This window comes from Humulus lupulus, chromosome 9 (assembly GCF_963169125.1).
Source record: "Humulus lupulus chromosome 9, drHumLupu1.1, whole genome shotgun sequence".
NCBI classification, from domain to species: Eukaryota; Viridiplantae; Streptophyta; class Magnoliopsida; order Rosales; family Cannabaceae; genus Humulus; species Humulus lupulus.
Genome location: NC_084801.1, coordinates 69,872,933 through 69,886,426, shown reverse-complemented (window position 1 = coordinate 69,886,426; position 13,494 = coordinate 69,872,933). Strand labels below are relative to the sequence as shown.

The following is a 13,494-nucleotide window of genomic DNA, read 5'->3' as shown; positions in this document are numbered from 1 at the left end:
TCTAATTATTCCTTAAAAGTCTAATTATTCCTTAAAAAAAAAATTGTGGGTTAATTAATTTACAATTTTATAAAATAATTAATTAACCCATAATTTTTTTTGTAGGAATAATTAGACTGGGGAATCATTTCCTAAAGAAATTAGTGGTTAAAACAAAAAAATTTAGAAAAGAAAGAGCTTTAGTAGATTCCGAATCAATCTATTGTGTTTCAGGAATTGTTGGTATATGCAAAGCAATAGACATAGGGAGATTATACCAATTGATCTGGAAATTGAAAGAACGTGTAGACAGAACAAGAAAACAAAGAGGAGATTGGATTTTACCATGGCTGACAATTTGGGAAATGGTGCTAATAATGGTTAAGGGGCTGCAGAAGTTCCTAGGGAGCAAGGCCCAAGAACTTTGAGAGATTATGTACTTTCTACTATTACAGGAGTGCATTCATGCATTAGACCTCCAACCATTGCTGCCAACAATTTTGAGATTACGCCTACGAATCTTCAAATGGTTCAGTCAACTGTTCAGTTTGGAGGTATGCTAACGGAGGACCCCAATTTACACATAGCTAATTTTCTGGAGTTATGTGCTACGTTCAGGATGAATGGGGTGAGTGATAATGCTATAAGATTGAGGCTATTCCCATTTTCACTAAGGTGGCGTTTGGTTGGAGGTAATGAAAATAATGGAATAGGAATAGGAATAGGAATAGTAATGGAATGGAATAAGAAAGGTAATGCGATTATGTTGTTTGGTTAGAATAATGGAATCAATGATTGAATACCTATTCTTATGTTTGGTTGATTATGGAATGGAATGGAATGGAATAAATTTATTTTGGACAAAAATACCCAAAGTGCTTAAAATATGATTAATAAATTAAAATAAACATACTAAATATATATATATATTTATATAGATTTACCAACAATGACGTTACTTTTTTATCATATTTTTTTTTTACAAAATAATATTTAATAATCCTACTTTTTTTAAGCATAATAATTCCACTTTTGAACACTACAAAATATTAAAATTATCAATAAGAATTTATTTTTGTGAAGTATTTTATTAATGTCAAATGCAATTTACTTTAATTATCACTAAACACTATTTTATATTTTTTAAAAATAAAACAATATAATAACATAAAAATGTTAAACTAAACATTATAACATATTTATATTCTAATAATCAAAAGAGTTTTTGATTACTGTCCATACACATGAAATATCACTAGAAATAGTATAAGTATTCATGTCCAATTACTCAGATCTATGCTCAAAGACAATCTAGTTTGCAAAATTATGAGCATAAAACATTACATCATATCCAAAAGATTATAATTTGTATACTACTGAATGTCAAAGGCAATATAAATTGTCCTGCAAATTGTAGTAGAGCAAAGTGGACTAAACATGATCTTAGAGAGAGCCATCAAGAAGAAGTGTCACCCATTCATCCTTCTCATTATCTGGGACACTGAAAAAGTAAGAAACCAGAGCATTATCTTGCATAATCATGCGAGCTACCTTATGACGTTGAGCTGTGGTAAGTGTAGTGGTCCTTTCTAACTCTTTCCCAAGTTGCATATGCTTTTCATTCATGTCTTCACCAATAGCTTTACTCAAACGAATAGAAGCTTTTTCAATTTCTCTTGCGATAATAGAAGCTGATTGTGTGAGTGCATCTGAAAGTTCTTCATGATTTACAGCTTTCCTTTTCTTCTTTGAAGACCCATCTGATTGAGTGTGAGATTGAGCACCTCTTGTTGCATCTGAGACAGACATAGATGGCACTTCATCCACATTGTTAGCATAGTTGAAATCATCTTCTCCAATAGTAGTGTTTTCTTCTTCAGTTTGAAGTTCTTCAACAACATCTGCTGCAGTCTCCGCATTTTTTCCAGTTGCACGATCCTTGCCAAAAACCATACATAAGTCATCATACCAAGGGAATGACTTGATCTTGAAGGGGGCTGCTTCTTTGTGACTCTGCATTTATACAAAATAAAAAAATCAGATACAAATAAATAAGCAAACCATCCTTGTTATGGATCCATTAACATCATAAGCAAATAATCATTCTTATGGATCCATTAACATCATAAGCAAAATGGTAGACCAAATACTATTATTTGAGTACCTGCAAATATGCTTCCCACACTGACTTTTCTGCAGTAACAGTTTTTCTGTCGTTGTCCCACCCAAATCCACTACAAAATGGTCCAGTCAACATTTCATGAACCACTTGAAAATGAGTCTTCAAAGTCTTCATTCTAGACTCAATGTGTGGCTTAGCTTGTATATCACATCCAGGCATCCGCTCCTTTAATTTCATCTCAAGAGCTCTAAGATGACCTGGCCTGAAATTTCCTTCAGCTTTAAACTTCCCTTCATTATTCAGTTCCATAAGTGCTTCAACCAAGTGTTTGTCTTCATCTTCGCTCCAAAATCTTTTATTTTGTCCTGGACCTCTTCCTTTTGAAGTCTCCATGCTGAAATAAGGTATCAAAATACTGTAAAACTAAAAACTAAAGCTGAAATATTGTAGTTGAATGAAAAAGAAACAAACAGCCATCACTAAAGAAATAAAAGTGAATGGATATACACACCAATAACAAAACATAAATTTAAAGATAAATTTTCCATTTCAAAGCAAGGGATAAAAGTTTTTGGGGCGGTCAATTACACAAACAGTCAAATGAATTGGCATAGCCAAGTGAAACCAAATTTAGAAACCTAGACAATCATTGTGCATTTAATCTAAGAAATAAAAAAACTAGCTTGCTCTCCTATGTTCTCTCCATTCGTTGTACATCTCAAGTGCTAAATGATTTCTAAATGTTGTCCACACTTCAGAAGCTTCAATACTTCTTATGGATCCATCAGCATCCATGCTATCTTCTTCGTCTCCACTATCACTCTCATTCTCTGGATGCATATCAGTATTATCAGTAGGCATTTCTCTCCTAATAAAATTGTGAAGCAAACAACATGCTAAAATGATTCGGTTTTGAGTCTTTATTGGATAGAATGATGGACTCCTAAGAATTGCCCATCGATTCTTAATTGCACCAAAACATCTCTCAATGACATTCCTAGCAGATGAGTGCTTCATATTAAAAAACTCTTGTGGATTTCTGGGAGGATTCCCATCTTCCCATTGGTTGAGGTGATAGCGTTGGCCTCGATATGGAGCAAGAAATCCCTTACAATTAGTATATCCACCATCTACAAGGTAATAATGACCTAAAATAAAATAAATATAAGGATTAAGTTGTCTCCTAAATGACTTATCCAAAAAAAATGTATAATCTAAAACACAAAGCATACCATTTGGAACACACAAACCATTTGTTCTACGTATGGCATCACGTAAAACTCTACCATCTGCTGCAGAGCCTTCCCATCCAGGTAACACATATATGAATTGCATGTCTTGGGAGCATACACCTAAGACATTTGTAGCTATTTCACCTTTTCGAGTACGATATTTTGGTTTATCAGCCATAGGTACTCTCACTCTAATATGAGTTCCATCTAGTGCCCCTAAGCAATTCTACCACATAATAAACAAACTTTTTTTATTAGTATTTCAAACAAATAAAAATTTGTAGTGATTTTTAATTCAAGTAATATATAATATACCTTGAACCATTTCCACCTTTCATCTGTTGAGTTTTCAACAACCGGTTCAGGTCTTTTCAATAACGCTCCATGTAGTCGAATGATTGAATGTAACACATTGTGAAAAAACTTGCTAATAGTCTCACCAGATCTCATAAATCGAAATCTAATGACTCTATTTTTCACATGATGAGCAATTACATGTAAAAACATGGCCACTTGCTCATCTACTTGCAAGTATTTAGATGCTTTTAACCCACCCCTAGTTTCAAGCATTATGCATAAATTGCTAAATGCTTTCCTATTCATCCTAAGTTGATCAAAACAAATGACATCACTCTCATAAGCTATTTGATGCACAATTTGCCTATTGACAAAAACATCAAGTATGTATAATTGTCTTCCCAAAGAGCTTGATTCAATACCATGTACAATAATTTTTTCCCATAATTTGAAAAACCACTGCACTACATGCAACACATTCATCCAATGCAAATAAAGAGCCATGATCTTCTTCTTTCTCAAAATTTGTCTCTCACTGACAGTTAAACGAACCATTATCCTACAATGAATATAATCAAGCAAATAAAATTTTAGTTATCGAAATGAACAAATCCAAGTTGATTAATTAGTCCCATTTTTTCTCAGTATTTTGTTGCCAGAAGGCTTTGACAAAATTAATAATAAATGAAGTTCCTTAGATTTAAAAAGGAAACTGTTCAACTACTTAAACTCTTTAGCACAATTTCAAAGCATAAATTTGTTGGTTTGCTCTACAATTATATAGTATATTAAAGTCAAATCATATCAACATGTTATATTTATATATATAAATATATGTAAATACTGTGTCCAAAATACACCTTAACATGTTTAGTTGTTAAATATTAAACTTGTTATAGCAAAACCCTCCAAAGAATAACTAATTTGCAAGAATTGATTCTGTTGTGAAATATTTTTTTTTCTTATATAGTTTGCTTCTAAAGTCTCAAGTTGTGATTTAAAATCTTTCTAAAAACAATGATTAACTTGTGTATAGATTTTCATTGCAGTGGCAAAAAATGGAAAACAAATACCAATTGGCAGAAGTGGGCAAGCATAATCCAGAGTTTTTTTTTTTCTGTCAGAGAATCCAAATTAAAATAATGTTACAAAAATGAGATTAAAATAGTATTTATTTAGATGGGGTCATGACACTTTTTGACTTTGATTTAAAACTTGTGGTGTAGATTAGACACATTCATCAACAGAGACACATACACTCCACTCCATGCTCTCTGCTCCAATTAAAACTTGTGGTGAATGAGAATGAGACTCTGTTTTAGTGTTTATTGACCTTTGAGAAGTAGATGTATCCATATATGGGACCCCACAAATAGGTCTTATCTAAGTGGTGATTGGCTAAGAGGTGAAACTCCATCTTGTTTTTTTATTTCTGATTGGTTGGGTGTCTAATGAAGAGTAATTAAGACCCTTTTGTTGTAATGTTTCTTCTTTTTTATATCTCTTATTGTATCAATAGACCCCTTAAAAACGATTGTTTATAGCAGTCCCCTCCCACTTTTGGTTACTTTCTTTCACATGAAAGGTTATTCTGCTCTGGATAATAATGACCAATATGGCTTTTTAAGTATGGCTAAGAGCAAATTATAAAGAAGAAAATGGCATTTTGTGTGTATAACATAAACTCTTGAGACTGATCTGTGACAGGTTATTTCGTTAGTTATCTGAAGATATTCCCTAATAAGAGACTAGTTTTAGCCACAACGGTGATACAGTATTAAAACCATCTTTTTCCATTTTAGTTGGTGTTACTAAAATTAGTCAAGTAAATTTTCCAAAAGAGCTGGAGGTTGAAGGGGTTTTTAGAGCTACTAAGAGGGCCAAAAAATCACATAAATCTTTAATTAAATACATGTTTTCTCTCTCTCTTTCCATGTAGTGTATATATATATGTATATATATGTGTATATACACCTATATGTGTGTGGATACATGTACGGGTTATAAATGAGTTTTGTTCTTATTAAGCTATATTTCAATGTAATAAACAACCTTACCCTTTGATAACTTCTGTTAAGCTATATACATGTACACAAAATGTGTTGACTAACTAAACTATAAACAAAACTTAGCTGAAGTTGATTCATTCAATTAATTATGAATAATTAATAAATTATGACTTAATCTACATGCAGATTCAAGCTTTGTTCCTCCTCTGATATATTCTCTTCTGGTGTTGTATGGGGAACAATTTAAATTTTAAGCAATGCATGCTTGCTTATAGTTCATTGCTGCTGCTTTCAGCAACACTGGTTTCAAGCATTTGAACTAGCCCTTTTCCCCTCCCACACACCCATTTCCTTATGCAGATTTTTTTAACTTTCTTTAGGTTTTCACTTTAGTAAAGATTGTTTTGTAATTTTTTTTGCTGTGTTATGTGCATTTATGTAAGCTCCTTTACTTTCAAGGATTTTAACAAGTGTATTTGGAGCATAAACAATACTTGAATTATGTTTAGTTTTTGAGAAAATATCTTGCTAGAAATTTAGCCTTATTCTATTGATGTATACAAGGTGTACTCTGTTCTTTATAATTTTTTATACATAGATTTATAAATATATTACTTTTGAGAATGATGTGTTCTAATATTTATTATTATTTCATAATTTGGCTGCAGATTGTTTCTTTTTATGCTCTGTGAACACTTTAAGATAGTCATGTAATATATATTGTCTAAGAAATACTTCTAAATATATGTGATTAATATTTTGTTGAGGTCTTTTTTTCTTCAAAAGATCTGTGATAAATAGATATCACATAAATAGATCTTTAAATAGTTTTATATGTTGTATATTGATAATCTATTCGCTTGTATATTAAAATATGTCTAGTGATCTTTTATAGAGCATGCTTGCTTGCTATATATATAAACAGATCTATGTCAAGTATGATTTTGTAATGACAATATGATATTATTTTCAGATCATTCTTGGATAACAACACAAACCCAAGCCTAAAAGATCTAGTTCATATTCTCCTAGCTTATTATAGTGACAGATGCCACTTTCTTCTGAGAAAGGTAATCTAAGATTTATTACATTCACAGTCATAATGGTTCAAACACAAACCCTCAAATCTTTTTCAGTAATATGCCAGATGTGCAATGGAAACATTATAGGCACTACTGTGAGCTAAATTCTAATAGAAAACATCTAGATTCTTTAACCCACAACTTCATCAAACCAAGAAAATAGTGACTAGCTTGTAAAGTCTCCATTGTAAATGAGAGACGGGTAACAAATATTGACCTCACAGAGTTTATTTTCTTTTGTTTGGAATTTTTTTGGAAAAAAAATGTTTTAGATAATCTAGAACAAAAACATAAAATAAGTTGGAGGACTTGGAATTACAACAGAAGGATTAAAAAGTCTAAAATATGCAAATAGGCATTCCATCAAACATTTGGTGCTCTTACTGATTTCATAGAAAGAGAGATAGAGAGAGAGTACCTCTGCAACAGATTAGAAAAGCAGGAGGAAGAAGAGAAGAGTGTCTCTGACACGGACCTCCGATTGGGACGAGCAGCTACCTTCGACTGGGTGTGTTGCTTGCTGAGAGTGAGAATGAGAGATGATTGTGTCAGATTGCTTGTGGTTTTCAGGAGTTGAGCAAGAGGAGAGTGAGATATCAAAATAAATAAAGCAAATAAGTAATAAATAAATAAATTGCAGGCATGGCCATACCTGAGGAACTCAGCGAGTTGGAGAAGAAGACGAAGACCCAGGAGAGAGATGATGATAACCAGTGGAATGGAATTATAATTCCACTTGCTCAAAATTGGAAAAGTTATTCCGTTAGTTTGGGGGAATAACCATTACCGTGGAATTCTTTTCCACACTTCTTATTTCCAACCAAACAAATGAATACAGCCTATTAATATTCAATTCTATTCTTTTCTGGCCCATTCCATTCAACCAAACGGGCTCTAAGGGATAGGGCGAAGAGTTGGCTGATATCCTTACAAGCAAATTCTATCACTACATGGGAGGAGTTAGCTCAGAAGTTCCTTGCCAAGTTCTTTCCTCCAGCAAAGGCTGCAAAATTGAGGGGAGAAATTAATAATTTTTATTAGTTGGATGGAGAGTCACTGTATGATTCTTGGGAGCGCTTTAAGGAGTTGTTAAGGAAGTGTCCACACCATGGAATAGAAAAGTGGATGCTGGTGCATAATTTTTATAATGGGTTGAATGGAACCACTAGGACAATTATAGATGCCGCAGCAGGAGGTGCCTTTATGAGTAAGAGTGCTAATGAGGCATATGAGCTATTAGAGAAGATGGCGATAAATAATTACCAGTGGCCAACTGAAAGGGGACAACCAAAGAAGGTGGCTGGAATGATGGAATTGGATGCTATATCCATGCTTACAGCTCAAGTAGCGGCCTTGACAAAGCAACTACAAAATACTACACTCCCATCTCAAGCTATGCAAGTTCAAAACCTCTGTGAAGTGTGTGGTACAACCCATGCACCCAACCAATGCCCTGCTATAGATATGAACTGCTAGGATTTTATGCCCTAATTAAAACCCAAATTATTTGTAATCTCATTTTATTATCAATAAAAGAATAGAAATCATTTTTTTGACTTGGTCAATCACTTTGCTCACATGTTTTATTTTCATGATTATTTGTTTAATATAAACCTCTATTAAATCTCGAGCATATAGATAATCTTATTTATAGTGACGTAATCACAGTGGAATATAAATATGATTATATGTTAAAAATAAGTTAGTCCTAAGATTAGTCAGTGCACAGGATTTACACTGACTTGCTAATCTACGATATAATCTACTTACACATTACAATGTTATGTTCTTTCCAGAACATTAGCAAAGTAGATAAGATCGGATGTATTTGTTACATCGGACTAGATCGATATTGACAGTTGATAAGATAAGTAAACATACCGTTATTATCTATTCTAGTCATATCATATAGTTGACCATAGGTCAATTCAATCTCAATTCTGAATGGTTAGTATTCTAACTGATTGTATTATTTGAGTTCTTTGACTTGTTCATTACCAGCTTACCCTACGGACTAGCACATACTTACATCTTGGGAACTCGGTAGTATAATTGAGTGGGAGTGTTAATCATGGATATGAACATCTATAGCTTCTGAAACAATGGTTTCCTTTTAGTTTGGTTCAAGGTGTTAAATGATAGAGATCTCATTTCAGTAATTAAATTAGTTTACTGAAATATCATTTACAAGGAACTAAGTGTTTTAAGGATAAAATACAATGAGGGGTAAAACGGTATTTTTGTCCTACCTCATTGTAGACCGTCTATAGAGGATTGGGTGACAATTATGGTTGTAACAACGGATAATTAATAGCGTATCTATATTTGTTATAGAGCGTTCTATGAATTGAAGAGTGCAATTCCAAGTCTATAGTGGAGTCACGAGGAATTAATAAGTTAGTAAATTTATTTGTTAGATTTATGATAACTTATTGGAGCTTGATTTCATAGGCTCATGGTCCCCATTGTACCTTGGATAAAATCATCTAGATAGTCTCAATTAATTTATTTAATTATCAATTAGAATTATCAAAGTTGACCAGGTTAATTTTGGATAGTTTCACATAGTTGTATAATTTTGAGAAGAAAAGAAAAATTATGGCAGATTTATTAATTAAGATAAATTGGTATCTAAATTAATAAATAATTTTAAATCAATGTTCAAATTATAAATAATTAATTTGATAAAAGATTTAAATAATTAATTAATTAATTAAATCCATAGAAAATAATACAGGCCTTGTTTTTAAGTCCAATGGACTTATAATCAAATGAGAAATTTCACAAGCCTAAAGCCCATGATAATTTCGACCTAGGGCTTTAAAATGACTATTATTTTATTGATTTTTAATTAAAATAAATGGCCCAATTGAGTCTATAAAAGGAGTGCTTAGAGAGAAGTCAAAACATAAGTTTAATCACTAGTTTTCTGATAGTTTTAGATTCTCTCTAAACACAAGTCCTTTTCTAAGGCTCTTTGTTATTTTCTCTTCTTCTCTCTATATCTATCTCATGTGTTGAGAATTGCCCACACTAGTCTAGGTGATTCTAAGGATACATTAGAAGACTGTGAAGAAAATAGAAGATCGGTTCAGTTTCTTGATAATACTTTGCGACAGAGAGGATACAAGAGTTAGAGAAACTGAAGGAATGACTCTTTAATTCCGTTGCGTATACTGTAAGTATTCTATTCTTTGTTTCTCTTTGAATTCAATTTTAGAAACATGTTTTATGCTATCTCGCATTAATTTCTTTAATATTAGATATACATGAAAATAAATAAATATCATGTATAAGTTTTCCCAACATGAACAACATGCCAATGTTAGAAGTACAAGCTATAGGAAATTACCAAAGACAACCTAATAACCCCAATTCCATGTCTTACACCCCAGCTTGGAAGAATCATCCTAATTTTTTCTGGTCCAATAACCAAAACACTCTACAACCTTGTCCTCCACCTCAGCCACAATATCAACCTTCCCAAAATAGACCATCATATCCACAACAATATGCACACCAAAACCCTCCACCTGGATATTATCAACCACAAAATAGACCACCTCACCCAATGCCAATGAAACCAGCTGAACCTCAACTGATGTACTTAACCAACTCATGACTGAAACCAGGGCGTCCATAAGAAGTTTGGAGACTCAAATAGGGAAATTGGCTACTTTAATGACTAATAGAGCTCAAGGAAATTTGCCTAGCACTACAGAAGTTAATCCTAAATAATAGTGCCAAGCTATTACTTTGAGGAGTGGAATGAGATATGAAGGGCCAACTAAGAATCAGTCAGAAGAAAAAGAAGGTCAGAAGGGAAATACACAAGGTAAAGAAGAAAAGAAGTTTAATGATGAAAAGGTTACTGAAGACCTTAAGAAAGAAGAGGAGACTCCACCTGTGAGGATTGAGCACCATTTTAGAATTCCATATCCACAAAGACTTCATAAGAAAAATTTAGATAAACAGTTTGCAAAGTTTTTAGAGGTGTTCACGAAGCTACATATAAATATACCGTTCGCAGAAGCATTAGAACAGATGCCCAGCTATGTAAAGTTTATGAAGGAGATTCTCTCTAATAAGAGAAAGATGGGTGACTATGAAACAGTGGCGTTAACGGAAGAATGTAGTGCGATTTTGCAAAGGAAACTTCCTTAAAAGTTACGGGATCCTGGGAGTTTTACTATTCCATGCACGATTGGGGAGTTTGAATGTAAGCATGCACTTTGTGATTTGGGGGCAAGTATTAATTTAATGCCTTTGTCAGTATTTTGTAGACTTGGTTTGGGTGAAGCCAGGCCAACCACTGTAACATTGCAGCTGGCTGATAGATCTGTGAAGCATCCACATGGTATTATAGAAGATGTATTGGTAAAGGTGGATAAGTTTATATTTTCAGCTGATTTTATAGTTCTAGATATGGAGGAGGATGAAAATGTTCCTATTATTTTGGGGAGACCATTTTTAGCAACTGGGCAAGCATTGATAGATGTGCAAAAAGGAGAGTTAAAGCTGAGAGTTCAAGGGGAAGAAGTAGTATTTAATGTGTTTAAGGTGATGACTTATCCTAAAGCAAGTGATAGTTGTTTCTCAGTTGATGTGGTAGAAGAAGTAGTAGGAAGAAAAGAATCAATTGAGGATCCTCTTGAATTAATTCTTATAGTTGATGATGTAGATGGTGAGGAAAATGAAGAAGCGGTGAGTTATTTGAAGTGGATAAAATCATATGAGCCATGGAACCATAAGAAATTTGAAGAATTGGGTGAGGGACCGGAAAGACCATTACCATCGATTCTAAAGCCACCTGTTTTAGAACTGAAAGTTTTACTAGACCATCTCTGTTATGATTATCTTTGGGAAAAAGAGACTCTTCCGGTTATAGTTTCATCACTTCTTTCAGAAGAAGAGGAGGAGAAGTTTTTGAGGGTGTTAAGGGCTCATAAAACTGCTATAGGGTGGATTCTGGCTGATATAAGAGGAATTAGCCCATCGACAGTTATTCATGGAATTCTCATGGAAGACGATGCAAGACCGACTATTGATGCTCAACGAAGACTTAATCCGACAATGAAAGAAGTGGCGAGGAAGGAGATTTTGAAATGGTTAGATGCTGGAGTAATTTACCCTCTTTCTGATAGTGCATGGGTGAGTCTAGTGCAAGTAGTACCTAAAAAGGTTGGTATGACTGTGGTGAAGAATGAAAGTAATGAACTGATTTCAACAAGGACTGTGACGGGTTGGAGGATATGTATAGATTATCGGAAGTTGAAAAAGGAAACTAGGAAAGATCATTTTCCTTTGCCTTTTATTGATCAGATGTTGGATAGGTTGGCGGGGCATAACTACTAATGTTTTCTAGACGGGTACTCAGGCTATCTGTAACGCCCTACTTCCTTAGAGCCATTACTAAGTGAGTTTTAAACGTGCATTTAACTCGCTAATCGAGCTTTTAGGTCAAAAGTGTAATAAAATCATAAACAGTGAGATAAACTTTGAAAATAATTCCATTTATTATAAATCATTGAGAGTTTGACACTTGGGATCCCAAGATACCGTTTAGAAATATTTATAACATATAATTACAAGTTAAGTCGACTAGACGACAAAATCTAGGTTCTAATACAACCATCTCCCAAAAACCACTGGCTGTGGCAGCCAGGCAGGCCAAACATGTACGCGCCGCTTCACGCTCTCCGTACTCATGGTAGGTTGACTTTCCCCTTGCCCTTACCTGCACCACAGAGCACCCGTGAGCCGAAGCCCAGCAAGAAAACCCTCACAAGAAGATAACATATAATTAACAAACACTTATAGTGTTAAACAGATCATCAATAAGCTAAACACATACGACCGTGCTGTCCCAGGCGCTTTACCATGTCCTGGGTTCACGGTCCACACCGTGAGGATATCCCTGGTATCCTTTAGGGTCCTACCCTGGCAACTCGCACTCCACGTGCTCAACGCGGCTCCCGGCCCCGTGCCGTACTCGACCTTGCACTCAACGTGCCCAACGCCTTTCCCGGCCCCTGCCGACCTCGGCCTGCGCCGTTCCTGGCTCTTGCCGAACATTCACATAATCGCATTCATAGCATAACAAACATATACTGAATACTAACAAATTCAATCAAAGGGCTACGCCCTATAATTCAAGCATATTGGGCTCAGGCCTGCATACAAGCTCTATGGGAACAGTGGTTTTCTTACCTGTGTCCCGAGCTCCTTAAGCACCGAAGTCACGAGCACGGTCCTCTATCCTGAGCCTCTCCAACAAAACCTAGTCACAACACATATAAAACACTCTTTAATACAAACCAATCCAAAACCATTTCCCGGGACCAATCCCGTACTCTCGGGATCTCCAATTTCCCAAAAAAAAGTAGCGGAAACAACCCCCGAGCCCCCTGGGCAAAAACCCTAAAATGGAAATTTTCCCCTGCCCAAAAATGGCCTAGCGCCGCGGTGCCCTCCAATGAGGGCCGCGGCGCCCAGAATGGCCCACACCCCTACTGTAGCCTAGCGCCGCGGCGCAGAAGAACAGGGCCGCGGCGCCCCTTCGCTAACCTAGAATTCTGGGTTTCTCCAAATGTTTTTCCCGAGCCAAAACACTCCCAAACCAATCCCAATGCATGCCTAAGCCTTAGATTCAACTTAAAACCTCAAATAAACCATCTAACATCTTATAAACACCAATAACAAGTCTAAACACATAATCAAACCCATGATTCACACTTTGGTTTCAAATTTCAGAAACTTAAACTAGTAAACCA

The 13,494-nt window shown here is 34.7% G+C and overlaps 1 protein-coding gene and 1 non-coding gene across 6 annotated transcripts; both read right to left on the bottom strand.

Annotated features, from left to right (window-relative positions):
• Window positions 1–1,153: 1,153 nt before the first annotated feature.
• On the bottom strand, window positions 1,154–7,614 carry LOC133800603 (protein ALP1-like). Of its 5 annotated transcripts, none has more exons than XM_062238604.1 (5): window positions 7,374–7,614; window positions 7,140–7,241; window positions 3,649–4,189; window positions 3,334–3,559; window positions 2,259–2,495 (listed from the first exon to the last, which is right to left on the bottom strand). In XM_062238604.1, the coding sequence occupies exons 3-5, from the start codon at window positions 4,183–4,185 to the stop codon at window positions 2,401–2,403; spliced, it is 858 nt and encodes a 285-aa protein (XP_062094588.1). In that variant the 5' UTR covers window positions 4,186–4,189; window positions 7,140–7,241; window positions 7,374–7,614; the 3' UTR covers window positions 2,259–2,400. The 5 variants fall into 5 exon arrangements, with proteins under 5 accessions (XP_062094586.1, XP_062094587.1, XP_062094588.1 ...); XM_062238601.1 differs by lacking the exon at window positions 2,259–2,495 and adding an exon at window positions 2,621–3,249 and having other exon boundaries at window positions 7,140–7,277; XM_062238600.1 differs by lacking the exon at window positions 2,259–2,495 and adding an exon at window positions 2,621–3,249.
• Window positions 7,615–7,729: 115 nt separating this feature from the next.
• LOC133803005 (small nucleolar RNA R71) lies at window positions 7,730–7,836 on the bottom strand. The gene has a single exon (XR_009877742.1). It is a non-coding gene; the product is annotated as a small nucleolar RNA R71 (small nucleolar RNA).
• Window positions 7,837–13,494: the final 5,658 nt, after the last annotated feature.